The 27,897-nt window shown below is 37.6% G+C and overlaps 1 protein-coding gene across 17 annotated transcripts in view; it reads left to right on the forward strand.

Annotated features, from left to right (window-relative positions):
- The window catches only part of TRIP12 (thyroid hormone receptor interactor 12), a 139,861-nt gene extending 112,689 nt beyond the window's left edge, over positions 1 to 27,172 (forward strand). For 12 of the 17 annotated variants that reach the window (XM_045853306.1, XM_045853376.1, XM_045853291.1 and 9 more), the window contains 17 exons: positions 605 to 756; positions 1,957 to 2,129; positions 2,512 to 2,585; positions 2,666 to 2,865; positions 3,709 to 3,836; positions 5,190 to 5,341; positions 6,034 to 6,176; positions 7,261 to 7,417; positions 8,749 to 8,847; positions 16,309 to 16,423; positions 16,731 to 16,885; positions 17,769 to 17,933; positions 21,082 to 21,246; positions 22,790 to 22,903; positions 24,626 to 24,720; positions 25,841 to 25,944; positions 26,630 to 27,172. In XM_045853306.1, the coding sequence (XP_045709262.1) occupies positions 605 to 756; positions 1,957 to 2,129; positions 2,512 to 2,585; positions 2,666 to 2,865; positions 3,709 to 3,836; positions 5,190 to 5,341; positions 6,034 to 6,176; positions 7,261 to 7,417; positions 8,749 to 8,847; positions 16,309 to 16,423; positions 16,731 to 16,885; positions 17,769 to 17,933; positions 21,082 to 21,246; positions 22,790 to 22,903; positions 24,626 to 24,720; positions 25,841 to 25,944; positions 26,630 to 26,826 (2,388 nt within the window). In that variant the 3' untranslated portion in view covers positions 26,827 to 27,172. The remainder of the gene's footprint in view (positions 1 to 604; positions 757 to 1,956; positions 2,130 to 2,511; positions 2,586 to 2,665; positions 2,866 to 3,708; positions 3,837 to 5,189; positions 5,342 to 6,033; positions 6,177 to 7,260; positions 7,418 to 8,748; positions 8,848 to 16,308; positions 16,424 to 16,730; positions 16,886 to 17,768; positions 17,934 to 21,081; positions 21,247 to 22,789; positions 22,904 to 24,625; positions 24,721 to 25,840; positions 25,945 to 26,629) is intronic. The other 5 variants (XM_045853343.1, XM_045853388.1, XM_045853422.1 and 2 more) reach the window with 1 other exon arrangement.
- The last annotated feature ends 725 nt before the right edge of the window (positions 27,173 to 27,897 follow it).

Raw genomic sequence — 27,897 nt, forward strand, 5'->3', positions numbered from 1 at the left:
ATTACTTCACCATTACTTTCCAGGGTCTGTGGACATTTGAGTATTGCTTATATTATTTTAATTTGTTGGGCTACCCGGATCACAGTTATTTATTAGAGAGGCATTAGATGGGTAGCAATATTGGATATAGTAGTTTCTTATACTTAAGAGTATATATGTGTCATCTTTTACCTGAAATTCCTTGGAGCTTTATGGGTTTCACAAGTTTTGAACATAATACATAAACCATATATTACCTGATAATCCTCAGTAGGTTCTAAATATCACTCCACACACATTGAATATTTTTGCAATAAAATGTACAGATATTTCTACTAAATAAAGGTAAATAAAAACTACATGGCCTCATGTCTGTCTGAGTCAGGTTTTGCCACCAAATGAGCTATGTTTTTGAGCCTTTGGACTTAGAAATAAGGGATTATTGACCTGTACAGGGGAATGTCTTTATTGAAACAATTTATTTGGAAACATTGTTCCAATAAATTCATCAAAAAGATAGAATAGATAATTTCCTCTTGTAAAACTGCCTATTAAAATTTCTTGTTGAGGAGTGTTTCATTTTCAAGAGGGCCTGTTTAACCTATTGGTTTATTTATAACTTTAGCTTCCTGGAGAAGAGCCCATTGGAAGAGTGGAACCAGTGGGTAATGCACCTTTGTTGGCATTAGTTCACAAGATGAACAACTGCCTCAGCCAGATGGAACAGTTTCCAGTCAAAGTGCATGACTTCCCCAGTGGAAATGGGACAGGAGGCAGGTAAGGATCATTGCCTGAGTTTGCTCTTGCCCTTGGACTGCGCTTAATTAATCTTGTTGCGCTCAAGTGGCAAAAGAGGTCTGGTAACATCTCCATCTACCTGCAAAACCTTTATAATGACTGAAGAAACCCAGTGACACTTGGCAGCTTGTGATATTTTCCTTGAATTGACATACTTTATAAAGCTTTTCTTCAAGAATTTTGTGGGTATGGAAAATGAAAAATGTACATGCTGTGCAGTAATGTGATTTCATGTGTATTCAAGTGCTTGTAACTCGTTTTGGGTTTTAACAAGAGTTTATTTTGAAGTTTTGCTGTTTTATAAAACTTTCTTTTTTTTCAATAGTAACAGTAGTTTTATAGGACTTGTGAGGCGTTAATAGAGCAAATTTATTGTAAGAGTTAATTGTTGTGTTTTATATAAAGTTGTAAGCTTTGTAGAATATTTTGACCAGAGGCCTGGAAAATAAGAAGTTATAGTAGTTTTTAAAATTAATTTGGTTTTAAAATACACAATCTGGTGTGTTTTTTAAACATTCAAAATTTTGGTTGAATTAAAACAATATATACAAATCATTGAGTAGATAAAGTGATCAGTGTGGACTAGGTTTTTTTCTACTTTGAAATTTAATGTAGACTGTGGTATTCAATTTTGGTCATTATACCGTACTGGAGTATTTTATAAAATAAGGGGACATAACTCAGTTATGCTGACAAAACTAAGAAGCTATTAATTTTGATCCAAATTTATATTAATAGGAATGTTTACGTATGTATATATCAATATAATGGGATATTCTTTCCTATACCCCTGTTTACATGTTGTATGGAGCGTTATAGAGAACCATATGTTAAGCTTGTCTGTGTCTTACTCTTCTTGTCAGCACTGCTCTGAAATGAGCAGTTAAATACCCTACTAGATTTAGATCAGTGTAGCTATTAACCTGCTTTATTCAAAAGAACATAGCAAAGTTTATAACCTAAAACTTATAATTTGTGTACCAATAATAATTTTTAAAGTAATATTATAATAGAGATTATTTTGTTATTTTGCAGTAACTTTTACTAAATTAATTGAATTGCTGGGAAGTGCTTACTTTGTGTCTTAAGAAAAATAGAGTTTGTATTATCTTGCTTTTATTTGAATTTATGTTGATTTTAAAAATAGTAGAATAACTTTTTTTCACAAATTATCTTGAGCTTTTCTCTTAACAGAGGATCACAGGCTTTAAAATTTTTCAACACACACCAGTTAAAATGCCAGTTACAGAGACATCCAGATTGTGCAAATGTGAAGCAGTGGAAGGGTGGACCTGTCAAGATTGACCCCTTGGCTTTGGTGCAAGCTATCGAGAGATACCTTGTAGTTAGAGGTACTCGTCATCATCTGTGTTGTGTGTTTGTATGCACAGTTGGGATGGAATTATATTAAGGAGTGTGAATTATTTTCCTGTTTATTGCTGTTGCTGTTAAAACCTAGCATCAGGTTTTAACCAGGTTTTATGGGAACTTGTGTTCCCGTCACGTAGTTTATGTGTAATATCTAGAATAACGTCGTAGGGGTTGAGTGCTTACTTGGGTGATGAGTTAATTTTTCTTGTGTAGTGGAAATTATATTTTGTATTTGATGCTTGTCTTATCTCTTTGTGCTTTGTAGGTCAAAGTGTTTTTCTAAGACTATGTTAAACAGTATATATGGCTTTTCTTTGTCATGTAAAATTTGCTAAGAGTTTACCAGCCTTCTTGGGTTCTTAGGTTATGGAAGAGTAAGAGAAGATGATGAAGACAGTGATGATGATGGATCCGATGAGGAAATAGATGAGTCTCTGGTAAGGTACTGTTCTTACCTTGTTGTCATGTATGTTTACAGGGCCTATAGCTTAAATAGATTCTGTTTTGCTCTATTCAGGCTGCTCAGTTCTTAAATTCAGGAAATGTAAGACACAGGCTGCAATTTTACATCGGAGAACATTTGCTACCGTATAACATGACTGTGTATCAGGCAGTGCGGCAGTTCAGTATACAGGCTGAAGATGAAAGGGAATCCACGGATGATGAGAGCAATCCTCTAGGAAGAGCTGGTATTTGGACGAAGACTCATACAATATGGTAAGTCTCAAAATGGTTTTGTTTTGTTTTTCACCAACTTGGACACCATTCATGTATTTTGGAATGTATATCAATGGCTGACTTGCACAAGGAGAGGTGACCCTAAATCCTGCATTTCATTATTAAAAGCCACTTCAAATATTTTATCTTGTGTGTGAGTATGCATGTGTGTACATGTTGCTTTTTCTTCATTAAGTCTGCGAGTCGAAAACATTCTCAGTTATAATTACTGTTTATATATACTTTTCTAGATTCATTTCGAGTCTTTTTTCTTTTTTTAAAGGTTTTATCATTTATTTTTAGAGAGAGAGGAAGGGAGGGAGAAAGAGAGGGAGAGAAACATCAGTGTGTGGTTGCCCCTCACCCCAGTACAGCGGGCTCGGCCCACAACTAAGGCCTGTGCCCTGACTGGGCATTGAACCAGCAACCTTTCGGTTTCCAGGACAGTGCTCAATCCACTGAGCCACACCAGCCAGGGGTCATTTCAGGTCTTCAAATAAGACAAAAACACCTTTATAAGATGTCGTGTCTTTAGGTATTAGGAATTTTGGCATCACTGAGTCCTCAGAGGCTTTTGGATGCAACTTCCTGCCTTGTTTGCTTGTATTAAAAGAGACCTATCTTCTCAGAGCCACCCCTCTAGTGTCCCTGGTGGTCCCTCCCAGGATGTGTTCTCTTCTAGGAAGCAGTGCCATTGGTAATTTTCTGAATCTGTAAGTAGGGAGAGAGAGGATAGATCTCGAGCATTAACGCTCTGATGTCTGTGGTTTGCACTTTGGCACGATTGAATAATCTGCAGTTTTAAAATCTGCTTTTGGTTTACCTACACTCCTGTAACTTTAGGTACAAACCTGTGAGAGAGGATGAAGAAAGTAATAAAGATTGCGTTGGTGGTAAAAGAGGAAGAGCCCAAACAGCTCCAACAAAAACTTCTCCCAGAAATGCAAAAAAGCATGATGAGTTATGGCACGGTAAGTTGATACATGAAGGGGAAAACTGATTCCTGTGGGCTGGTAACTTCCTGTCTTTATGGCTTTAAAGGAGTGAGTTACATATATCTGGTAGTATAATCTTTGAGTAAAATTTGGAGAAAGAAATAACTACTAACATTGGGCTGCTTTTAATTGAACCATTGACTTTAACGCCTAGAAAATGAAAAATTAAGTATCTGCAAAATTAAGTTTGGAAAGAAAATTGGAAATAACTCATTCTTTTTGTGAAGAATCCATGTTTATATGAAGGCTAAAATTCATTAACACAACACATTCACTAAAGAAGAGACTGGTCATTGGCAGGTTGGCCCTTAATTTTTATTGCCGTTCATTATGGTAGCATAATCTAATAACGCAGAAGAAATAAAAAAAATTGCCAGGTAATGACCAAAGAGTGTAATAGTATCTCCCACATGACTTTTTTTTTCTTGGCAGTATTTTCTTCTAGTCTAATTTTGCTGGTCTCCTTCTTCTCTTTTGTATATCATGGTAGTAATGCAGTGCCTTAGCATTTGTCTGTATTATCATTCCATGGGGGCGGTCCCTCTCAGGGATTTTCAAATGCTGGTGTCAGTTGCTGAAATTTTCTCTGGCCCACAGAAAGAAGGGCATTGTAGCAATTTTTTTCTCATAAGCCAAGTTTGTTCTTTTTAAAAGGGTCTTTATTTTGAAATGTTTGTTTCTATGTTTTTGTTGTTAAAAATTGCCCTTTCTTTTATACAGTTGGTAGTGTTGAGATTTTTAATTCCTTTGCTCAGTAAAAGTAAAGTAAATGGCAACAGTTTCAATCTCTCACATTTTTATTTTTATGCTACTACTTGGTAAAATCTAAGAACAAAGGAGTCACAACTCCCACTTGGAAATTATCCACGTCTATCCTGTCCTAAGTCTTAGGTTAAATAACCAAATCTCTTTTATCAGATTTAAAATTTGGGAATATTTGTCTGTTTTATATGGCTGTTTTAAGGTGGCATAAAATACACAGGAAATGTCTATAACAGTAAATTTAAATTTAAACATTTTGTTTTTATTCCTCTTGGCTGTTTTGTCGTTAGCTGTTATTTCTGGTATAAAGGAGAAATGCAAATGAGTCCGTTGTTCTCCTTTATAATGTTTATTTGGGTATGGGAGGGATATACATTTCATAAGCCTGGATGAGTTAGGTATAAGGTAAAAAGAAATGTTCAGGCTATCAATACTCTAATAAGATATTAAGCATTAAATCTTAACAACTTCTATGTACTGTTTTAGGCATGATAAGTTGACACTGGCTCCACTGGCTTGGCATTTCTAGCTTTGGCCAACATGTAACTTTGATCTTTTGACTTCTAGATGGAGTGTGCCCATCAGTATCAAATCCTTTAGAAGTTTACCTCATACCCATGCCACCTGAAAATATAACTTTTGAAGACCCATCATTAGATGTGATTCTTCTTTTAAGAGTTTTACATGCCATCAGTCGATACTGGTATTACTTGTATGATGTGAGTAATGTTGAGGTTTTCCGTGATGTGTTATTCATTTCATGTTATTTCATGGTTTCTGTCTAGTGGTTTTTATGAATTTCTTGTTGTTCTACTAGAAACAGAAACAGTGACTCAGTTAAATGAAGGTATCCTGGCCCAGTGAAGTATAATGTACTCATCAGAGGGAACTTCTCCACTTTTCTTCCTGGCCTAGTTTTTGGATTCATTCTCTTGGCAGACTTGTAAAATACTCTCTAGCTATAAATTTGGTTTTTTAAGTTACAGCATAAAATTGAACATAATTTTATTATAGTTAAAATTCTTTAGGTATATTTAACCCAGAGTTCATTTATCTAAGTTAAGGTGTATATAAAGAACTGGGTGAATGTGATCTTTGAATGTGATCAGTTGAATGTGATCTTTGATATTTATAAAACGTAGTTAAGAATAAAGACATTGACCTTGCATGAATCATTAACTCCCACATTAGTGATTGAGCCCAGTACCTGTGGCATATGGGAGTTGGGGTGTTACAGCTATGCATTGTAGAAATTGTCATTTGGGTTAGGTCACACTAATGAGAAGCTTTATACTGTATTTTGGAAACCAGGTGAAATCTAGGCACTTTCTCTGTATATTTGGTGATACAGAAATAGTGAACATAGTCCTAATGTTTTACTACATGTGGAATTTTTTTTAACATTTTGCAGAATGCAATGTGCAAGGAGATTATTCCAACTAGTGAATTTAATAACAGTAAGTTGACAGCAAAAGCCAATAGACAGCTTCAAGACCCTTTAGTAATCATGACAGGAAACATCCCAACCTGGCTCACTGAACTAGGAAAAACCTGGTAAGACTGTGACTTCTGTAATGGTGGCTTTGGGGGGAGTATTATCATTTTGTTGGTCTTTAATATTTTGTTACAAAAACATAGTGTTTAGTGAACCTATTTAAATGTGTTTTGTAACATTGTCATATTTGATCACAGCTTGCTTAACAGTATAGCTTTAGCATCCAAACAGACTAGGCAAGCTGGGGCCAGTGCTAGATCCATTTGATTGTATATATCTGTCTATATGAAATAGGAAAGTATACAAGGATATTTGACAGAGGAGATTCAAATCCTCTGCCACAATAAAATCAGATTCCAGAAGTGGAGTTGAGTATTTCTGTGAGACTGATTGGGTCCAGAGGTATATATTCTTGGAGACTGTAGAACTGCACTGATAAATTCAGTAGCCACTAGCCACATGTAGCTATTTACAACCAGATTTATTAAAATTAAATAAAATTAGAAATTGAGTTTTTAGTCACACCAGCCACATGCCCACATGGCTACCTGTATTGGAGACAAACAAATAATGAACATTCAGGTCCTCACAGGAAGTGCTCTTGGCAGCTCTGTGTCAAGAACTACCAAAATCATACATGAAGAGGTAGTAGAAACTATGTTAGTTACTGCAGGGCTTGTTCTTTGAAAAACAGCAGCTGCCTTTTTTATCTCTGAATGACTTAGAAATGCCAAAGCTAAGAGGAAAATCATGAACCAGTAAAGCCAGGACTTGTGAATCTATGGAATCGGGTGGGTTGGTAGCCCTGTGTAGTGGTGATCAGATTTTAAAATTTAACTTTCGCCAGTCCTGTCATACTTCCTAAAAGTCTTTGGGTAGATTATAGATGATCTTGGATAGACCTGATTTCACATGTAGAATTTTAATGGTTAAATTTCAGATTTCACAGTGAAAGGCTACATTATTACTTATCAATTATAAATTTTGTGTAAGAATTATGAAGATGCTTCAAAATTAGTTTGCCTAGACCTTTTTGTTGGTTATATTTATAATCTGTATCGTATCAAAAGTTGTTTCAAATTTAGGATTTTTTATGGTTTCTGATTCTAATTTAGATAATAAACATATCACATCTTTTTACAGCCCGTTTTTCTTCCCCTTTGATACCCGGCAAATGCTTTTTTATGTAACTGCATTTGATCGGGACCGAGCAATGCAAAGATTACTTGATACCAACCCAGAAATCAACCAGTCTGATTCTCAAGATAGCAGAGTTGCACCTAGATTGGATAGAAAAAAAGTAAGTTTCTCCCCCAAAATTTTAAAGATGAATCAAACTGAGCTTTTCTAAAATTATGGGAAAACTAAAAGTGTGACGCATCTAATTACGCCTAGTGGCTCAGAGGCCTTAGTTACAGTCATCTCTTTGCTGATCTTTTTTTTGTGTGTGTGTCATCTTTTAGCTATATTTTTTCACCAGTCTCTTGGAACTTAGCTATCTGTGATGCTTCTTCATTCTGTAGAGTTCTTTTTCCCAATTTCATAAATAATTTCTGTAGTTCTTTTTATCTTCTTGTTTTCATAACTTGTGCCAGGAAAAACCTTGTCTTTTCTTACGGAGCCTTCCTTTCTAATTTAGTTACTCAAGCTAAAGCCTCCCTTTCATAATTGATCCCTTACGCAGTAGGTGGAATTAATCAGATCTACTTCATTCCCTCAGCTAATAACTCTAATTAGAAGAGACTTGAAACAAATCCTTGATGTATTTCATGACTTACAGATCAGTTAGCCCTTGTGTTGCTGACATCATCTTCCCATGCTTACAATCTAGGCTCCACATTTGTAGCCCTGAAACATACAACTCTAAGCCATTTCCATCTGCGACCCAGTCCTGCACTTCTGCCACTGTACTGCCTTTAATTTACAACTTCCTGTTCTGCCTGTTTCTTGCTCAAGATCCTTATTCAGGTCTGTCTTCTCAAAACCTCTTTTCCATAAGTTCCATAAGAGTCATTAGTAGTGACAGAAAAAAGTAGTGGAGGGAATGAGAAGCAAAATAAAAGTAAAACCATTATGCTTTAAAAAAAAAAAAAACCAAAACCTTGCTACCTTGATCTATGTCATTAGGATTCCATAAACAATGGGGTTGGTAGAAATTGGAGATCTATCCAGACCTTTCTCATTCCTGTGCATCTCAGATGTTTGCAGTAGTGCTTGTAGGATCTCTATAGATCAGAGCCAGCAGGTTGCGAGCTCACTTGTCACCACCATTCCTATTTCTTCATCATTTACCTATAATTGTACCCAGGGAGATTCCATGAAGCTGCAGCCCTGAATTGCTTTGAAAACCTTTGGGAAAGTCAGAAATTCTTCTTCCTCCTTGAATTTTCTGAACTTGTCATGAGTTCGATAATTGCACTTACATCTAGCTTTTCTTCATGTATGCCAGGATGCTGTCAATGTTTGTAGCAATGCAGCTACTACTTAACCTTTCACAAGGTGTGCTTTTTAAAAGAAATAATTTTTAACAACTTTTTTATTTAATTTTTTTTTTGCACTTCAAGAAATGCAGCCTGTTTATTAATGTGCACCGTGGACTTCATTTCCTCACTTTTGTACTTTACTTTGTAGCGTACTGTGAACAGAGAGGAGCTGCTGAAACAAGCTGAGTCTGTGATGCAGGATCTTGGCAGCTCAAGGGCCATGTTAGAAATCCAGTATGAAAACGAGGTGAGCTTTTTATAGTCTATGGACAGTTTCTAGTGTGGTTTGTGCCCTTGATAAAATGTCATTAGAGTTTCTTGGTCCTAGGACAATTGGGAATTACCTAAAACCTGGAGATTTGTTCTGAGTTCTCTTTTTTTAAAGTTTTTATTTTACTTTTAGAAATGGGGGAAGGAAGGAAGAGAGGGACAGAAACAATCGATGTCCAAGAGAAACTTTGATCAGTTCCCTTTACGTGCCCCCAGCCAGGGACTTGGTGGGCAACCCAGGCATGTGCCCTGACAAGGAATTGAACCAGCAACTGGTTTGCAGGCTGGTGCTCAATCTACTGAGCCACACCAGCCAGGGCAGTTCTCCATTTTTTGAGATTAAGTTGTATATTTCAAGTATTTTTCCTGGCATAAGGACAAATGATTTGGAATCTTTAGTTGATACATCAAAAACATCCTTTTACTTTTTCTTTAAAAATGTGTGAATTGCATTTGTAAAAACTAGGTTTACTGAGATACAATTTACATATAGTAAATGCACACTTTTAAGATGTACAGTTGTTAAGAGTCGACAAGTAAACAGTCTGTAATCACTACCACATCAAGATAAAGAAAAAAGTCTTATCACCACAAAATGTTCTCTTAGACCACTTTGCAGTCAGCCCTTCCCTCCGTCCCCCTAGTCCCTGGCAGCCCTTGATCTGTTTTCTGTTCCTAGAGTTTTGTCTTTTTTTATAACATCATAATAAATAGAATCATACAGTTGTAACCATTTGTGTTACTCTTCTCTCACTTACTATAATGCTTTTGAGATTCATCCATGTTGTTGCATGTATCAGTCTGCTTTCATTGTTGAGTAGTAGACTGGCTGTTCATTGTATGTGTATGCCATAATATGTTTCATCATCAGTTGATACACATTTGAGTGTTGCCAGTTTTTGGCATTTATGAATAATGCTGCTGTAAACATTTGTGTATCTGTCTTCATGTGGTCATGTGTTTTTATTTCTCTCAGCAAAAGTACTTTAGGGTTGAGTTGGTAAGGCATTTGGTAAAGTATATTTTAACTTCAAAAGAAACGTCAAACTGTTTTCCATAGTAACTGTCCTTTTTCCATTCCCATCAGTAATGTAGTATGTGAGTTTCAGTTGCTTTACACACTCACAGACATTTACTATTGTCAGTCTTTTAAATTTTAGTTACTTTGGTGGGGGTTCATTGTGGCATCTTACTGGGGTTTTCATTTGCATTTCTCTGATAATAATAATTGATTTATCTTTTTATTCCTTATTGGCCATACATATATCTTTGGTGAAATGTCCAAGAATGCTGCCCACTTTTTCATTGGATTTTATTTTGTCATTGAGTTGTTGAGTTCTTCATATATTCTGGGTACAAGTCCTTTATGAGATAAATGTTTTGCAAATATTTTCTTCTAGTCGGTGATTTATCTTCTCATTTCCTTATAAAATGTCTTTGAAAGAACAAGTTTACTTTCAGTGAAATTTAATTTATCATTTTTGGCTTTTGTGGCCTGGACTTTTTAGATCTCAGGAAATTTTCCCTTGATCTATGGTCTCAGATTTTTTTCACATGTGTTGTATAGTTTTTAGCTCTTAAATTTAGGTCTAAGTTAATTTTTGAGTTATTTTTTATATTGAAGTGGTGTAAAATAAGGGCTAAAGTTCATTTTTCTTTCTTTCTGAACATACACTATTCAGTTTTTCAAGCACCATTTGTTTGGGGGGGGAACCATACTTTCCCTTATTGAATTACCATGGCACCTTTGTTGAAAAGCAGTTGGTTATGAATGTTTGGGTATGTTTCTGGATTTTCTGTTCATTTTTATTAATCTATACACTCTTGTTTACTGTAGTTTATACAGTTTTCACGCTGTTAGCACACAAGTTGGCTTTGTTTTTCTTTTTCATAGTTGTCTTGATTAAATTCTCAATTCGTTGTAATTCTCTGTAAATTTTATATTCAGTTTGTCAGTGTCTACAAAATACCTCACAGGATGTTGATTGGGATTATGTTGAATCTTGATCACTTTGGGAGAGAATTTATATTTCCAGTACTGAGTCTTCCAATTCATGATAAAGTGTAGCCTTTCACTTATTTAGGTCTTCAATTTCTCTCAGTGTGCTTTATAACAAGTCTAAAGGTCTTTCGTGTACATGTTTTGTTAAATTTCTCTCCAAATAATTCATGTTTTTTGATGGTGTTGAAAATGATAGTGTCTTTCATTTCAATTTCCGGTTGCTGTTAGCTTATAAAAATAGCTGATTTTTAAGATGTTGGCATTGTTTTTTGTAACCTTGATAAACTTAATTATTGGTTCTAATAACTTTTTAACACATCGTTTAGAATAGTTACAGACTCGGAGCTTGGGAAACGTTTCTTGTAAAGGGCCATATAGTAAATATTTCAGGCTTTTTGGGCCATATGGTCTTTATGACAACTACTCAGTTTTGTCTTTATAGTGTTAATGTGGCCATGGACAAATACGTACATGAGTTAGCATAGTTGTGTTCCAATAAACTTGATGATCACTGAAATTTGAAGTTTATATAATTTTCACATATTGTGAAATGCTATACAAGATTATTTTCAACCATCTACTATTGTAAAACCATTCTTAGCTTCCAGACCGTATAAAAACGAGCAGGGCCCAGAGCTATAGCTTGCTAACCCATGCTGTAGCCGGGGGTGTCTAACCTTTTGGTGTCTCTGGGCCACACTGGAAAAAGAAGAGTTGTCTTGGGCCACACATTAAATACATTGTGATATGTAATCACACACACACACAAAAATCCCATACTGTTTTAAGTAAATTTACGATTTTGTATTGAGCCGCACTCACAGCCATCCTGGGCTGCATGTGGCCGGTGGGCCACAGGTTGGGTACCTGTCTGCTGGGCAATCATGTTATCTGTGGGAAAGTTTTACTTCTTTTTTAATCTTTGTCTTTTATTTCTTTTGAAATGCTTTTAAACAACCAGGACAATACACCAAAATAATCAAATGATGATTTTCTATATATTTGAGCTCTGAAGTACTGAGTCTCAGGAATATTTTCCTCCCTTTCACTTAATTTCTTAAGAGTTTTTAGACTTCTGAAAATCTTTTGGACATAAAATTGTCAAACCTTCCATTATACTGATTATGTATTTTTAATCGCCAACAACTCTGCCCCTCAGCTTTCTTACCTATAAAATGTAGGCTGTAGAACAACCTCCACAGTTGTGACTGGGTCTGTATTATGAGGTATTAGAATAGTGCCTGGCTCGTGGTAAGTACTGTATAGATTTTAATACTGTCTGTAGTTATACAAGTAATTTTAATGATGAGTGAGTTTTCTCTTCATTAAGACTTTGAAAGTTAAGAGCATTCAGTCATCAAATTAAAATGTTAAGTAGTGTACTGGGGAGTGTGTGGCCTTCCTGGGATCCAGACTGTGGCATAGTTCCTGCATTCAAAGGATGACAGCGTGGTTGGGGAGACACGGGACAGAGGTACAAACTAGTATGGCAGAGGAGTGGTATGAGTACCAAGTGAAGGAGGCTTTCGGGCAAGGAACACTGTCTCAGGAATGTGTGGGGTTGGCTTTAAGGAGAAGTAAGCTGTTAGTTACATCCTAATGGAACGGGAGAGGGGAGAGTTAAGGGGCAAAAGAATGTGGCTTGAGCAAAGGATGTGGCTTGGTAGTGAAAGGCAGAAGGGAGAAACTGCTCTGGAATTGACAAGAGGAAGAGGAGTTAGAATGGAGGCCTTGACTGCCTTAATAAGAAATTTGGATCTTCTTTAGATCCTACCCTCATCATGCCTCTTGCTTAAGAGGACACAGTTCTTAATATGTTTACATGTCCAAATTTCTTACTCATAAAACTGCAAGACCTTTGTTCTAGGTGACTTGTCTGCTTAGTTTATTTAAACAAGCCTTCTACTTTTTTACACTACATTTTTTTTCTTTTGCCAGGCATGTCTTCTCTTACTCTTCATGGGTCTGTTCAAATTGCATGTTACTTGTTGGGTCTTACCTATTAACTCTGGAAAAGATTCCAGAAGCCAGCTTTATTGGAGAAGAGAGGGATTGGGAGGAGTGCTCCTTTTATACCAAGGGGGGGATCAAAAAAAAAAAAATCCTTGGAATTCTGGAGAGTGGACTCCTGTAGTATGAGCTTCCCCCACTAGGTGAGTGTTCTAGAAACCCATCTGGGGATCAGTTGTGTTGGGTATAAATAACCACTGGTGTTGTGGCAAGAGACTGCATTTGGCTTCAGTGAATTTTGTTTTAGGCTCTTTCAACATATTTGCGAATTTCATGATGGGCGATTTACAAGTACACCTGCCTACACTTTGCTGAATGTTCAGCACTTTTGACCCAAAGGGGCATGACCCCCGTGCCTCACCCTCCCTATTCACCCAGTCTTGCTCTGAGCGACTTTTTTGTTTCTCCAAATGAAAAAAAGCCCCCAAAGGGAAACATTTTGCCCATGTGGAAGAGAGGAATCAAACAAACCAAAAAAAAAAAACAGCAGAAGCACTAAAAGACATCAAAATCAACAAGTTTAAAAAAAAGTCTCAAAAGATGCATTGCATCAAATGGATAGTACTTTGAAGGTGACTAAAGTTTAAACTTGTAAGAGTAAATACACAATTTTTAATGAATAAATTCTGGGTGTTTTTTTTTTTTTACACCCCCCACCCCCCCTTTTATATGAATTGGACCTCAGACTGTAAATTAAATTCAACCACACAAAGCAGCTGGTGGCCATCAGCAAGACTCTCTAACAACTCGAGAGGAGTCATAATCCAAAAATGTCAGATCAGAATGGGCTCTATTTTGAACAGGGATAAGTGGTAAGGCAGGGAAGAACTAAACCTGTCTCTGGACTTAGCGAGTCACCCAAGCCCCAGGGGTTAGGGCTGTAAATGACGCAGCCTTCTGGGATGGTGGAAGATTAGAGCATGGACTTGGAGCCTGGTGTTGCCATTTACTACCTAGGTAACATTGGGTAGGTTATGTAAATTCCTTAATCATAGCTCAACAGAGGTATGATAAATAAAGCTACCTCTCATATGGTTAGAATAATTAAATAAGTAAAATGCCAGGAATATTGTCACATGACAAATGCCAGTATTGAAGTTTGAAAGAAAAAGACTTTCAAAGTTTTAAGTAAGGCAAGTTGTCAAAGTTTTTTGCTTTTCTCTATTTTTCTTTCTAGTGCTTTATACTTCGTCTTCTTTTAAAAAGCAAGTGAAGCAAAGCCAGAGCACCTACCTTTTTAGTGGAGTGGCTGAGTGAAATGCAGATCCCTGAGAAGATCAGGTTGATATGCAGGGCTGCTGGCTGGCCCAAGATAGGGGCATGTTACCCGAGTATACATGAGCTGGTCCTTCCACTTGCAGGGAGACTTGCTGTGACGAAAGTGTTGATGGTGATACCCATGTCATTTAATACTCTAAGTTGTCTGTTTTACCTGTAGAAATAACAGTATTTGGATGAAGGCAGTAGACTGATCTGATCTGTGATTTCTGCTTGGCCTAGGATAATTATGCTAAAGGGAGAAAGAACTGACTTTAAAGCACCATCTGGTGGATATCAGATATTAATGCAGTTTTATTCTTTTTCTCTTTGCTTCTCTCTCTTTCCCCTCCTTCCTCTCTTCTAATGCCCAGGGTTGAATGGAGAACAAATTATACAGAGTCCCTGCAGTCATGGAGCCTTTCTTTTAGTTTGGGGGGTTGATACACAACCACTCATACACATTTATGTGTTAGACCATGAGATGAAGGAAAATAAAGGAAAATAAGATGGAGCATGATGGGGAGGGGATAGGGTGGTCTAAGGTGACATTTGAGCAGAGGTGGGTCGGTGGCCTCTGGGGAAAGAGTATCTCTAGGAAAATGACAGACAGGTGAATGCCTTGAGGCAAACATTCCTGCCTTTTGGCAGATGACTTGCCTGGGTGTAGGAATCAGGGAGGGAGGAGGGATCACACAGGACATGTGGACAGTTTTTCCAACCTGAACTTTTGCTTTGAGTGAGATGGGAAGCCTCAGAGGGTGTGGAGGAATGAAATGAAGTTACCTTTTGTAAGGCTCTTTGTTTGGCACTGTGAGAATATGCTGTGCGATGCCAAGATTGCTAGTGCAGAGACCAGACAAGAGAGGTTGGTGGGAACGGTTTAGAATATATTTTGAAGGTGGGGCTTACAGTATTTAATAATTGTTTGGAATGTGGAGAGTAAGACCAAGAAGAGCTACCCACGGCCTTCAGGTTTGGGTTGGAGTGTGGGCTGAATGCTGATGCCATTCACTGCCGTGCAGTACTGACAAGGGGGTAGGGTGGATTAAGAACATATCACCAGGTCCCAGCAGATGACTTTCCAAAAGTTCAGGTTTAACTTCGGTGGACTGCATCTAAGCTAGTGTGGATACTTTTTAAAAGTTACTGTGATAATGATAAATAATACACATTATTTGCAAATACTCTGTAAGTGAAATATAGTCTTTTCAACAGGACTGTGGTTAGATTTAGCTCTATAAACTGTGATGTTAACTTGTCATTAGCCACATATCTAGCTTGTGGTCTGAGCTGGGAGGGCCTTGATAGAATAAGAAGGAATAGTTAAGGCTGGGAACACTGCCACAGGCTCATGTTTCTCGTGGAGGATGGGTTTTCATTCAAGGCTGTACAGTTATCCCTGGAGCTTGTCTCAAAATACTAGTGCCCAGGCTCTAAACCTGCCAAATCAGAATTCTTAGGACATGTGCATATTGATAAAGCTCTCAGAGGAGTCCAGTGCACCATGGGCTTGAGAAGCACTGATGTACTACCCTCTGAGGCTAAGTTAGCCTGGTGGGTGCTGGTGTGGGTTCAGACCTGCCCCCACCAACCTCTGTTAAATGGCTGGTGTGTGCTTGGGCACTGTAGAGGATGCAGAGGTGAATTGAGTTACTTTCAAGTGAGAGATACAGACAGGCATGTAATGAAATGGTGACAAAGTAACGTGATAAGTACTTAAATAGTTGAAATGGAAGTCCTAAGAAAAGGAGGACGCTAACTGGGCAGAGAAGGAGGCTTCTCTTGAGGTGGCGGCATCTGAGCTGGTTTCAGTGTTACCATTCACCAGAGAGAGCCATGTGCAGACCATGCCATCTTAGTCTCTGAGGGTAAGGTATATAGCTACAAACGTGCTTTTCTCAGGATACAAGCTTGAACCATACAGGCACAATGTTAAGGGCCATAGGGAATGGGAAAGTAAGTTCAAAGGGCTGCTAGCTCTTGTTCTGGAAGAGCAAGGCTGAGGGAATACAGTATACTCAGGACAGTTGGAGACATAATCTCTACTGCATCTTGATAAACAGTTCCTGTTAATATCTACATTGCAAACAGGTTGTCAGGTTAAAAAATAAATAAAACAGCACAAATTCTAAAATTCGAAATTGTTCTACTTTTGTTCTTCTGTAGGTTGGCACAGGTCTTGGGCCTACACTGGAGTTTTATGCACTTGTATCTCAGGAACTACAGAGAGCTGACTTGGGTCTCTGGAGAGGTGAAGAAGTAACTCTTAGCAATCCAAAAGGTAAGTACTAATCTCTGAACTGACTTAGTCATTTTATGTTACTCATTTTGGGTAATGGGCCCTTACAGCTCATTAAATATATTTAACTTCTAGCAAAGGACTCTGCTCTCTTACCTAAATGTATTCCAGCCTTTGTTTTCTCATTTTTTCAAGTAAGGGAGGCCCTTCCAGCTCTAGAGGATTTCATTCCATGATCTATCTGATTGTGAGAATTACTGAATTTATTAAATGTTCTTAGTTAGCAGGTTTTGTTTTGTCTTGTCTTGGGAAAGAGCATCTAAAGGTTGATGACTTGCTCATTTTACAGGAAGCCAAGAAGGGACCAAGTACATTCAAAACCTCCAGGGCTTGTTTGCCCTTCCCTTTGGTAGGACAGCGAAGCCAGCTCATATTGCAAAAGTTAAGATGAAGTTTCGCTTCTTAGGAAAACTAATGGCAAAGGCTATCATGGACTTCAGATTGGTGAGTTTATGATTGTTCTTCTGTAAGTTTTTTGTGCCTGCGTTCTACAAGAGTTCATAATCTCGTGCGCTTAATGTTGTACTTTAAAACGGTGCTTCACAAACTTTAGCGTGCACATGACTTATTGGGGGATTTTGTTCACAAAAGCCAACTCCGATTCAGTAGCAAGGGCGAGGCCCGAGTGCCAGTCTGTGGCCCACGTTTTGTTAGTTGCAGGAGTTCAGAGACTCAGACAATATTAAAGGTGGCTTTAATTAATGTATTTCTAAAGTGTTTTACATTAGAGTTTTAATTCAGTTGGGAAGCAAGAGTATGTAACTGAACTACGGTAAATTGCCATTAGAGAGCTGGAATGAAAATAATCCAGGAAAATCAGTAATCACAAAGGTTTGAGTATTTCTGGACTTTTCTTCATTTCCTCTTCTCACATCTTCTGAGCTACTTTGGCTCTATGTGGGAGACATTTTCATTTGATATCAAATTCACAAGCTTACTATTTCACTGTAACTGAGGAATGAACTGTTAATCAGTTACTTTAGGAGTTCCATTTTTATTTTAATGGTAATCATTTGGTTCTTCCTTTTAACCTCTTTCCTCTAAACATCTCTTGATGTTGAGCCCTTGTGGAGACTACATGTCCATCATTGAAAAATTATTTTACAGGGCCGTTGTTTAAATGGAATTCTTAAGTATTCTAAATTTTTCACAATCTCAGGACCCCAATTTAAATGGGGACAGTTTCATATAATGAGGGAAACAGTTCCTAAATACATTCTTTCCCCTGGAGATTACTTGACCTTTTAAAGTGATCTTTTTAAGTGTCGGCTATAGAATTGAGGCAATTCTACAAGCCGTGACCGTGTTTTTGCATATTCCCTTTCAGGTGGACCTGCCTCTTGGCTTACCCTTTTATAAGTGGATGCTTCGGCAAGAAACTTCACTGACATCCCACGATTTGTTCGACATTGACCCAGTTGTAGCCCGATCAGTGTATCACCTAGAAGACATCGTCAGACAGAAGAAAAGACTTGAACAAGATAAATCCCAGGTAGGCTTTAAAGATGAGGAAACAGATGGCTGAGTTTCTTACTGTAGAAAGATGAGGCCTTTGTTAAGTGGTTTGTATTTGACCCATTTAATTAGTCTATATTAATGTGTTATTTTATGAGTTCAGTTTTTTTTATCCCAACTGAAACATTTTTCAGTGGGTAGGGTTACCTGTGTATAATAAAAACAGTTGATGAATAAATGGCTTGATTAACAAGTAAGATACACTCCTAACTGACACCAAGGGATCTTGTTTGTTAAATTTTATATGGGTATTATGTATCTGGGCAGATACTATATCATACTGAATCCTTTTAGTAAGGATTTGAATTGATCAAATTATTTTTAGGACAGATTGATTTTTTTTCCCCTCTTTCCCAAAAGGCTGGCTTAATTTAGGAACAGTCCGTTTGTTTTTAGACAGAACTCAGGAAGATATCTTTTTAAGAGGGGAAGGGAGGGAGAAAGAGGAAAACATCAATCTGTGAGAGAAACATCAGTTCGTTGCCTCTCATACATCCCTAACTGTGGATCTGGCCCACAGCCCAGGCATGTGTCGTCACTGGGAATCAAACTGGCAACCTTTCAGTTCGCAGGCCAGCACTCAATCCACTGAGCCACACCAGCCAGGGGAAGTCAGGTAGATACCTTTAAAGATCACAGTGGCTGTTCACTATTTCTTCATAATATGTGTTGGAGTTTCTCTGTTAGAGTTTGTGGGTAATCCTGAGCTTTATATCATTAATTTATATTCTTTACTAACAATAGATGAAAAAAATCATTTGACTCAATCTGAAGTTAGTAGTGGTTCTGTACTTATCATAAGAAGGCGGCAAAGCTGTATTTTAAAGAAGTGTCATAGATTCAGATATGCTTATATTTGGGCAGCTAACATAGACCACTGTTAACACCCATTAAGAATAGAGACTTGAGATTCTGCAGAGTAGAAAGTGTCAGATCTCTTGATGAAATGGAGAGGAAGTTACAGTAGTAGACAAGTGAGGATTTTAGAATGTCTTTATCAGGGAAAAAGATGATTTGTGAGGGGATTAATCTTAACTCCTATATTAATTGGTAATTGTTGGTGGTTTTGGAAAAAGAAGCTTATTAAGGGGCATGGCCAAGTCTTTCAAAGAGGCCAAGTCCATGTTTTCCATACAGTATCTGTTGTTTTTTGGTTTTTAGAACCAGTTAGGTTTATGCTTACTAACCTGGTAAATTTTAAACTACTAAATCTTATTTAGTATCATCTTTTATGTAAGTAATGGTTGAGAGGTGAGCACAAGGAAGGAAGGTAAAATCATGACTGTTCCAAGTGCTTTACCTACATGAATTCATTTAATCCACAACAGCCCCATGCGACTTAGGTGTTTCTCTTATCTTTGTTTTACACGTGAGAAACGTGAGGCGGATAAGTTGAGTATCCCGCTGCCCAAGGTCACATACCTGGCATGTGGTAGAGCTGGAATTCAAGCCCAGCCTGCTTGGTCTGGAGCCTGCAGTCTCATGTATTTTGCAAGCTCTGTTATGTATCCATGTCTCCACTACAGTTCTTCCTCACATCTTTTGACATTTGTTCTCTCTTTTAAACATCTCACCCTGGCTGGTGTAGCTCAGTGGATTGAGCGCGGGCTGCGAACCAAAGTGTCGCAGGTTCGATTCCCAGTCAGGGTACATGCCTGGGTTGCAGACCACGGCCCCCAGCAACCTCACATTGATGTTTCTCTCTCTCTCTTTCTCCCTCCCTTCCCTCTCTAAAAATAAATAAATAAATAAATAAATAAATAAATAAATAAATAAATAAATAATCTTAATAAATAAAATCTTTAAAAAACATCTTAAGGATATATTGTATATTCTAGATATCTATTAATGATAGCAGTTTGTAATAAAAACCTTTAAAGATACTTCTTGAGTATCTGTGAAAAGAGTCTTTAGCATACCAGTGATTGCCGTGATCTGTAACAAGAGGGGGGACAATTTTGAGAGCTTTTCAGAAAGAGGGCATTAGAACAAAATTAAAATTTTTTAGCCTTTGTGCTGAAGAGTACTTCGTGTGCAAAATGGAAGACCTTCCTTTGGTGTCATCAAATGATGCACCTGAAACTGAGACATAAAGACAGAGGTTTTTGCAGAAAAGTAAGAGTGACCCTTCAAAATAAAAGTGAACATAACCCTCAGCAGTCAGATTTTGCCTTAATCTCAAATAATGCTGCCGCCTTCTCTGTGTTTTGAATTATCTGGGATCCTAAGCAGCTTTCAGTTTCTCCTTTAAAAGATTTAATAATCAGCCTCTTTCAGTTAAAATGAGTAGTGTTCTGCACTTGAGTGTTTTGCCTCTAGGAACTTCATACTTGGGGGCATCTCCCATCCAGAAACCCGTATGTCTTTCTTCTCCTGTATTGGAGACATTCATAATCACATGGAATTTGTAGCTTCGGTTGTTGTTCTTTCGTGCTTAATCTTTAAGAAAATTAATTTTTTATAAAATATTAATATAACATTTTGTCATCTTAAGCATTTAAAAAAGTGAATAACAAACTGCTTTGAACACTTGTTTTTAAAGTATGACTTGAATAGCAACTGTAGTGCTACTATATGAATAGATGTTTGTTATTCTAGGCCTAAATGAAGGGTCTGCAGGGTATTCTTTAGACCTGGACTTTGCAGAGAAAAAAGTTTATTGTTAATACTAGATAGTGCATTATTTGTTCTTACTTGTATTTATAATTTTCTAAGTGTATTATTCAGTATTAGCTATGTACACATATTGGATTCATTAAGATTGGCTGAGAGTTTATGAAGAGTTGGTCTGCCTCTGGAGACCACACTCTTAAGTTGACCGTTATGCAGGGTCTTTCTGTGGAGTGGGATTTGAATATGAACAAGTTGAGGAGCAAACATCTCATTATGGAGGAACACTTGGCATCGTGTTTCTCATGTAAAGACAGTTGGATTCTGAAGTGTTGAAGATGATTTCCTTTGTGATCTCGGTGACTTGTTCATGTGGAGATTATGGCAAAATAAGAAAAAATAGGCCAAGAGGTGAAGGAGCCCATAAAATTTGTTAGCATACCTTTTATTTTATAAGTGTGAAGACATAATTGAGTGAATAAGTGAGCTTGACAATCTTCCTCCCTTTTGTTTAGACCAAAGAGAGTCTACGATATGCATTAGAAACCCTGACTATAAATGGCTGCTCCGTTGAAGATCTAGGATTGGATTTCACCCTGCCAGGGTTTCCCAACATTGAACTGAAGAAAGGAGGAAAGGATATACCTGTCACTATCCACAACCTAGAAGAGTATCTAAGAGTATGTAATTGCGGCGTCCTTTGGGGAGAAGGCCGTCTGTGGTGATGGCACGGCTTTGCCTGTGGGTACTGCCCTAAAGGAGAGGGAGGGGCCCTTCCAGTGAGGCGTGGGAGGTGTCAGCTAGCTGCCGCACGGACTGGTTTGAGGCCTTTGGTCCATGGAATCGTGTGTGGAGTTGCCATTTCAGGCCTTAGCTTCTATTTGCTCTGTTGGGGGATACGTTGGATATTTCACAGTGCCTTATACAACCTTGCGTTTGCTGTTCCCAAGTTTAATGCTATCTGCTAATACCACATTTCACATTTGCTCACAGTTTCCAAAGAAATCAGTGAAAAGGAGCCATTCCTTGTGATCTCACCATATTGCATTTCTGTCTTTCTATCAAGCCAGCTAAGATGAATTTCTTCTAATACCCTCCCCCCCCTTCATATTTGTGGGTTTGGTGAGGCTTTTCAAATTACTAATTCATGGTCTTTGACTATATTTGCTAAAATTAAGGAAAATTTTATACTGAATATAAAAATTATACTTCAAATTACAACTCATGTAGATCCTTATTAGTACTTTTTGCAAAGTTTTTTATGGTTTTTCCTGACATTAAGTGGAAAGAACATTAGGTTGAAGATGAAATGCCACCTTCCACCTAGACAGACCTAACTTTTTTGGTAGCCTAACGATGGGATTTTTGATAGGATCTCTGAAAAATTTTAGTTATGGTTTCTTCATCAATTTGAGAGACAAAACAGATAGTAAGAGTACCTTAGATACTATTTGATTTACCTAACATTTCTGTGATGCGTATGAAATTTTTTTAATATTTAGTAGGAGTGTCTTCTCATACTACCTGCTGCTTTTTCTAACCTTGGGAAGGCTAATCTTTCAGTTTACTATTAAATGAAGAGTTAACATCCAGATTAAGGTTCTCTGAAAATAATTTACAATAATGCTTTTTTCTAGCAATGAGATACTATTTTAAAAAATTTATTTGAATAAGTCCTCTTATTTTTGACTAAATTGATGATGAGATAATGTTGGACCAGTAACAGATGCTTTTTGTTATCCTTCAGTTTCACGTGACTGCATTTTCAGAGTTTGCCTTTTGCTAAGTGGAGGCAGGGTTGGCTTCTAAGAACTGAACAGAATATAGAATGAAAATTTTCACATTAAAAACACTTAACAGTTGGTAATTGTGACTCTTGAAGCATACTCTTTAACTCTCAGTAACATTTTATCCCCTTGAGAAATTTCCATCTGCACCTCATCTAGTGAGGTAATCTATAACTCTGTACCATAGGAATTTTATGTAAATGAATTTTAAAAACATACCATAAATACACATGGCATTTTTTTATATTTTCTTACTGGTGAGGCCCCAAGTTAGAAATTGCCCTGACTGATCTTTTACTTAAGCAGTTCTTTTGGAGATACTTTAAAGACTTAAAAACTTGTTCTTTTTTTTTTTTTTAAGTGATGTTTCACTGTACTGTGTCACAAAAGGGATTTGAAATTTTGTCAGTTTGTAAGAGCTTTTTCTTTCTTGCAGCTGGTTATCTTCTGGGCACTAAATGAAGGTGTTTCCAGGCAATTCGATTCATTCAGAGATGGATTTGAATCAGTCTTCCCACTCAGTCATCTTCAGTACTTCTACCCAGAAGAAGTGAGTAGCTTACGTGTAAAAGAAATGTTAATTTTCAGTTCTGTACCTCCAATTATCTTAGTCAAAGACTCCAGTGTTTGAATAAAAAGGGGCGGGGTGGGAGCAAAGGGTAGATTTGGGGAAAGATAAGATCATTTCCGGAGCAAGGAAGACTATTAAACATTCAGTATAACATTTTATACTGTACAAATAGGATGTGTGAACTATACAAATATTTAATACACTATAAATACTAAATACAAGGGAGTGGGGGTCCATGTGGGAATGATTGAGCATAGTACTGTTGTCGGGTGAGACCCGGCTGCAGGTGGAGAGTGGGACTTAGGTGTTTGTACTGCTGTGCTTGGCAGGGAGAGCCAGAGTGATGAGACTGACACTGAGGAGGTAGCATGGTTTGGTTTGGTTTGGTTTGACTAAACTTCCCGAATTAGATGAAACTTTGTTTCAAGATAAAAGTTAGTGCTTGAAGTTTTAAAGAAGTGTTGTAAATCACTTAATTGCTAAATTCACATAATACTCTGAGAATAGGAAAAAATAAGTTCATGTGCAGAGTTTTTTCTAACCATCTTAAAGTGCAGCAAGGAACTATGATGAAGTATCGTACATAGAACAAGTTTAGAAAATGCTAGGTTTCCCCAGTTTGGAAACATCTTGGTTTATTTTTTTGAATCCTAGCTTTAGAATACACATTCATTGCCGCTGAATCTGGAAATCTTTGATTAACTTAGCATTTTAATCTCAATTATTATTTTATGTCCACTTTGTTTTGCTAACTGTTGAAGCATGTGGTATCACTGGCACTTTAAGTTACTAAGCAGCACCTGGAATTGAAAAGCATCAAATGTTACTCCTAGAATTGAATCCTGGTCCCTGCTACTTAGCCGTGTGACCATACCCAAGTAGTTGTACATGATCTGGCTGCCTCATCTGAAAAATTGGGATTATCTCTGTCTCATTGAACAGAATACATAACGTGTCTGACAGTGAGTGACATGTAGTAGATACTAAACTTCATATGCCCTGAATTGGATTTTCTCAAAAGTACAAAGTTGTTCTGCAAATGGGCAGTTAAACTAGAAAAAAGATAAGTTTAATTTGAAACGGATGTTGGATATTCCAAGGGCACAAAGGCATTTCTTGCTTTCTGACACCATTCTGTAGTGACTAGGCGGGTCCCCACACCACCCCAAACAACTACATGGCATAGGTGTGCTTCTCTTTACAAAATGTGAAAACCTACCCATTTGGTATGTCTCAGGTCAGCTTTCTTTTGCCACTTCTCTCTCCAGCTCAGTATATCTAGCTCTTGGCTTCCCTAATTCAGTGATTCCCAAAACCAGGATTTGTGAAAATCTCCTTCGTTAGAAGTAGATTATCAAGTTAAAGCTTCTAAAGAAATGAGAAGAGTTAGGAAAACGTAAATCAAGGGTTTGTCTCAGAAGTGTTGTTTGAGGTTCAAGACTTCTCTAGAGCCTAGTCCCTGCAGATGGACAGAGAACCTATTAATGTGTATGTAACTGAGATTGAATCTATAAGTGCATTAGAAGACCACATTATATAAAGAGGTCCTAAGCAGAAGTATTTGATATGGCAGTGATACTCTTACGTGATACATATAAGCCGTATATCAGTGTACTGCAAAACAGAACATGTTGTATGCATTTCTCTCTGTTACACAGCTGTTAATCTTTAGTAATTCATTACTCTTATTTAAATGCACAGCTGGATCAACTCCTGTGTGGCAGTAAAGCAGACACGTGGGATGCAAAGACACTGATGGAATGCTGCAGGCCAGATCACGGTTATACTCATGACAGGTAGGTACTGCGACCTGCCAGTTTTCCAGTTGAGAAGTTGGTAGTCCATGTGTGTATACGAGGTCTGCCCAGAAGGTGTTCAGTCAGATGTGATATGAAAAATAGAGACATTTATTGAAGATGATACAAGAAACATTGTACATAGGACAATGATGCCTCCGTCCCCTTGAAAATAGGCACCTTGGGACCTCACACAGTTCTCCAAATCACCATCAGCTGCCCTGTCACATTTTCCTGAATCTCATGTGTGGTCTGAAATCTCTTCCCTTTCAAAGGTGATTTTAGTTTTGGAAAAGGCCAGAAGTTGCAGGGCACCAAATTAGGGCTGTAGTGGGGCTGAGTCACCTGGGTGATATGATGTTTCACCAAAAAACTGCACAAGATGTGATGCGTGAGTGGGCGCATTGTTGTGATGAGGCAGCTAGTCAACAGTTGCCCATAGCCGCAGCCTTCTGAATCATCCGAATAGTTTCTGTGGAGAGATGTTCAAGCCTCATTCAAAATTTGATGGAGATTCGTTGTTCTGCTCAGTAATTTTGAATATGTCAAACCTCACAGTACTCATGCTCACTCGATGGTGTCTGCCACCCCCACTGACTAGTTCAGTGAAGTCATTGTTCATGCCCGTGCGTTCCAGTGCACTCTTTTGGCTTCCAGGTTATGTCAATGCCACACAAATTGTTTTCGTTAACAATGGCTGGATTTTTCTGGGACAGACCTCATATAAACAATGAAGGGTTATTTTTTAATTTGTCTACATAGCACGGGAGACTTTACAATATTTTGGCCTTAATTTTCTCAAGACCGCACTTTAGGAACCAAAGGTTCTTTTTCAAGTATTTTTGTGAAAATATGCGGGGAGTGGTGGGGAGACCCATTACTTTTTCCTATATATAGTTTTTTTAAAAAGTCTTATTTATTTCAAAAGTACTCATTCCATTTGAATTCTGCCTATCAAGCAGAAACAAATTTGACATCAGAGTTCATCATAATGTGAATTCCTGTGTGGTCATACTTAAATTTGACAGTTTCTAGTTAATTGTGAGAGTTGGCATTGTGATTTTAAAGTTATATTTTAATATGATGAAATAATATATTTATTTCTGTGTTTCTGTTACAGTCGGGCTGTGAAGTTTTTGTTTGAGATTCTCAGTAGTTTTGATAATGAGCAGCAGAGGTTATTTCTCCAGTTTGTGACAGGTAGCCCAAGATTGCCGGTTGGAGGTGGGTACACTGTTGATGCTTGGCGTATACCCCAGCTGTGGGTGTGTGTGTTTATGAAACTTCAGTACCGCTGGCAGGATATGCTTTGCGATTTAGAGTGCCTCTTAATTATTCCAGTATTGTAATGTTGCTAAATTTTGTATTTGGTAATATATTAAGGGATATCACTGGTAGGGATATTCATAGGAATTACCTTAAATACAATGAAGTAGGATGACTAATACACACGTAGTGCTGCTTTTCTAGATAAAAATCAAATTCTTAGTCATTCGTACATTGTGAACTCTTAGATGAAAAGGCATTCTGAAGTCTGATTTTTCAAAAATGAATCCTAATGTGAGTATGAAATGATACTGTATCTTAACAGTCAGAAGGCATAAGGAACTGTTTACCTCCATGTTATACAATGACTTTTCATGGTAAATAAAGCAATACCAGGTTCTGTGCACCAAATAAATGTATATTGAATATGTAGATTGAATTAGTGAGGGAGAAACAGTACCTCCTGTGTGCAGTAATACTATACAGCAAAGCAGTGTAGTGTTTTCTGATAGGAGTAGCATAAAAAAGGTACACCTGTCATTCCAGCTTGACTACTCTCATGAATAAGAAAGTGTTCTCTGAGCTAGCTTTGTGCGTCCTGTACACTTACTGAGTTTCTTGGTCTCTCTTCCCTTTAAACCAGGCTTCCGGAGTTTGAACCCACCCTTGACAATTGTCCGGAAGACATTCGAATCAACAGAAAACCCAGACGACTTCTTGCCCTCCGTAATGACTTGTGTGAACTATCTTAAGTTGCCGGACTATTCGAGCCTTGAGATAATGCGGGAGAAACTGTTGATAGCAGCGAGAGAAGGGCAGCAGTCATTCCATCTTTCCTGATCACACCGAGAAATGCATTGTCTGCCTGTTACAGCAAAAGAAAAAAAAATCATGATTTCTTTTCTAAATGTATCACCTGAGTCAAGCAAACATGTTACACCTTCTTGTTGTAGGAAAAACGGCTTGCAGGTCATAAAAGAGACTCTTGGTTGATATTCATTAATGGCCCCATGGACTTAAAGTGATCAGGCCCTAAAACATTGTTGTGATGAGGTTTCTTTAGCAAGTTCTTGTTTAAATTATCATTTATTTGATGAGTGAAGTTTTTAACTTGCTTTGCTGTGTGAAATTTAAAAAAAGGGATGTTTTTCCAGGCTGAAACAATAAATGTCGCTGTGCAGTTTAATTCTGGGCTGTGTGTATCCATCTAGCTAAGTCTGCAGTTTTGTTTCCTCCAAAGACAACTCTTGTACATAAGTACAGAAACTAAAGCTCACGCATATTTGACCAATACAGTTCAGTAGGTTAGCTCTGTGTACTTTTCACTTCCCTCTAATTTTCTCTCCCCATTCATGTATTACCTGTGCAGCTCACAGTTCTTTTGTATATGACATTCAGTTGTTACATTTTCACTAGTCATGGGCTTTGTTGTTCTGTGTTCTCTCAAATTAAAATATAATTTAAAAGTCAATGAATTGACACATATCGTCAATGTAATTCAGCCTTTATGACTGGGTGGACTTTTCGTAGAGCCTAGTTTTAGCATAGTTGTAGGGTATTACTGGCGTTCTACCATTGACACACTAGAAATGTTTACATGGTGATTCCAGCAACTACAGTCCCGGGGGAGAGGCAAGGAAAGCTCATTCACTCATTTCTCTTGCGTAGGTTACAAAGTCTACGGCCTGGGCAGGCTGGTATGTATTATTCTATGGCCAGAGCATTTTGACTTGATGTGAAGTTTTAAAGGAAAAAACGAGCAATTTTCATTCCCTGTTGGAGTAAAAAGGATTTTTTTCCCTCCAATGTTCTCGTTTTAAGTTTTTGTTCATAGTCTTCCACTCTCCTCTCCCCGCCCTCCCATCGCTAACTTGGGACAAGCAGTTCAGTCCTTGTCTCCACACAGATAAA

The sequence above is a fragment of the Phyllostomus hastatus genome, unplaced genomic scaffold (genome assembly GCF_019186645.2).
Source record: "Phyllostomus hastatus isolate PE091 unplaced genomic scaffold, TTU_PhHast_1.1 phas_contig_137, whole genome shotgun sequence".
NCBI lineage: Eukaryota > Metazoa > Chordata > Mammalia > Chiroptera > Phyllostomidae > Phyllostomus > Phyllostomus hastatus.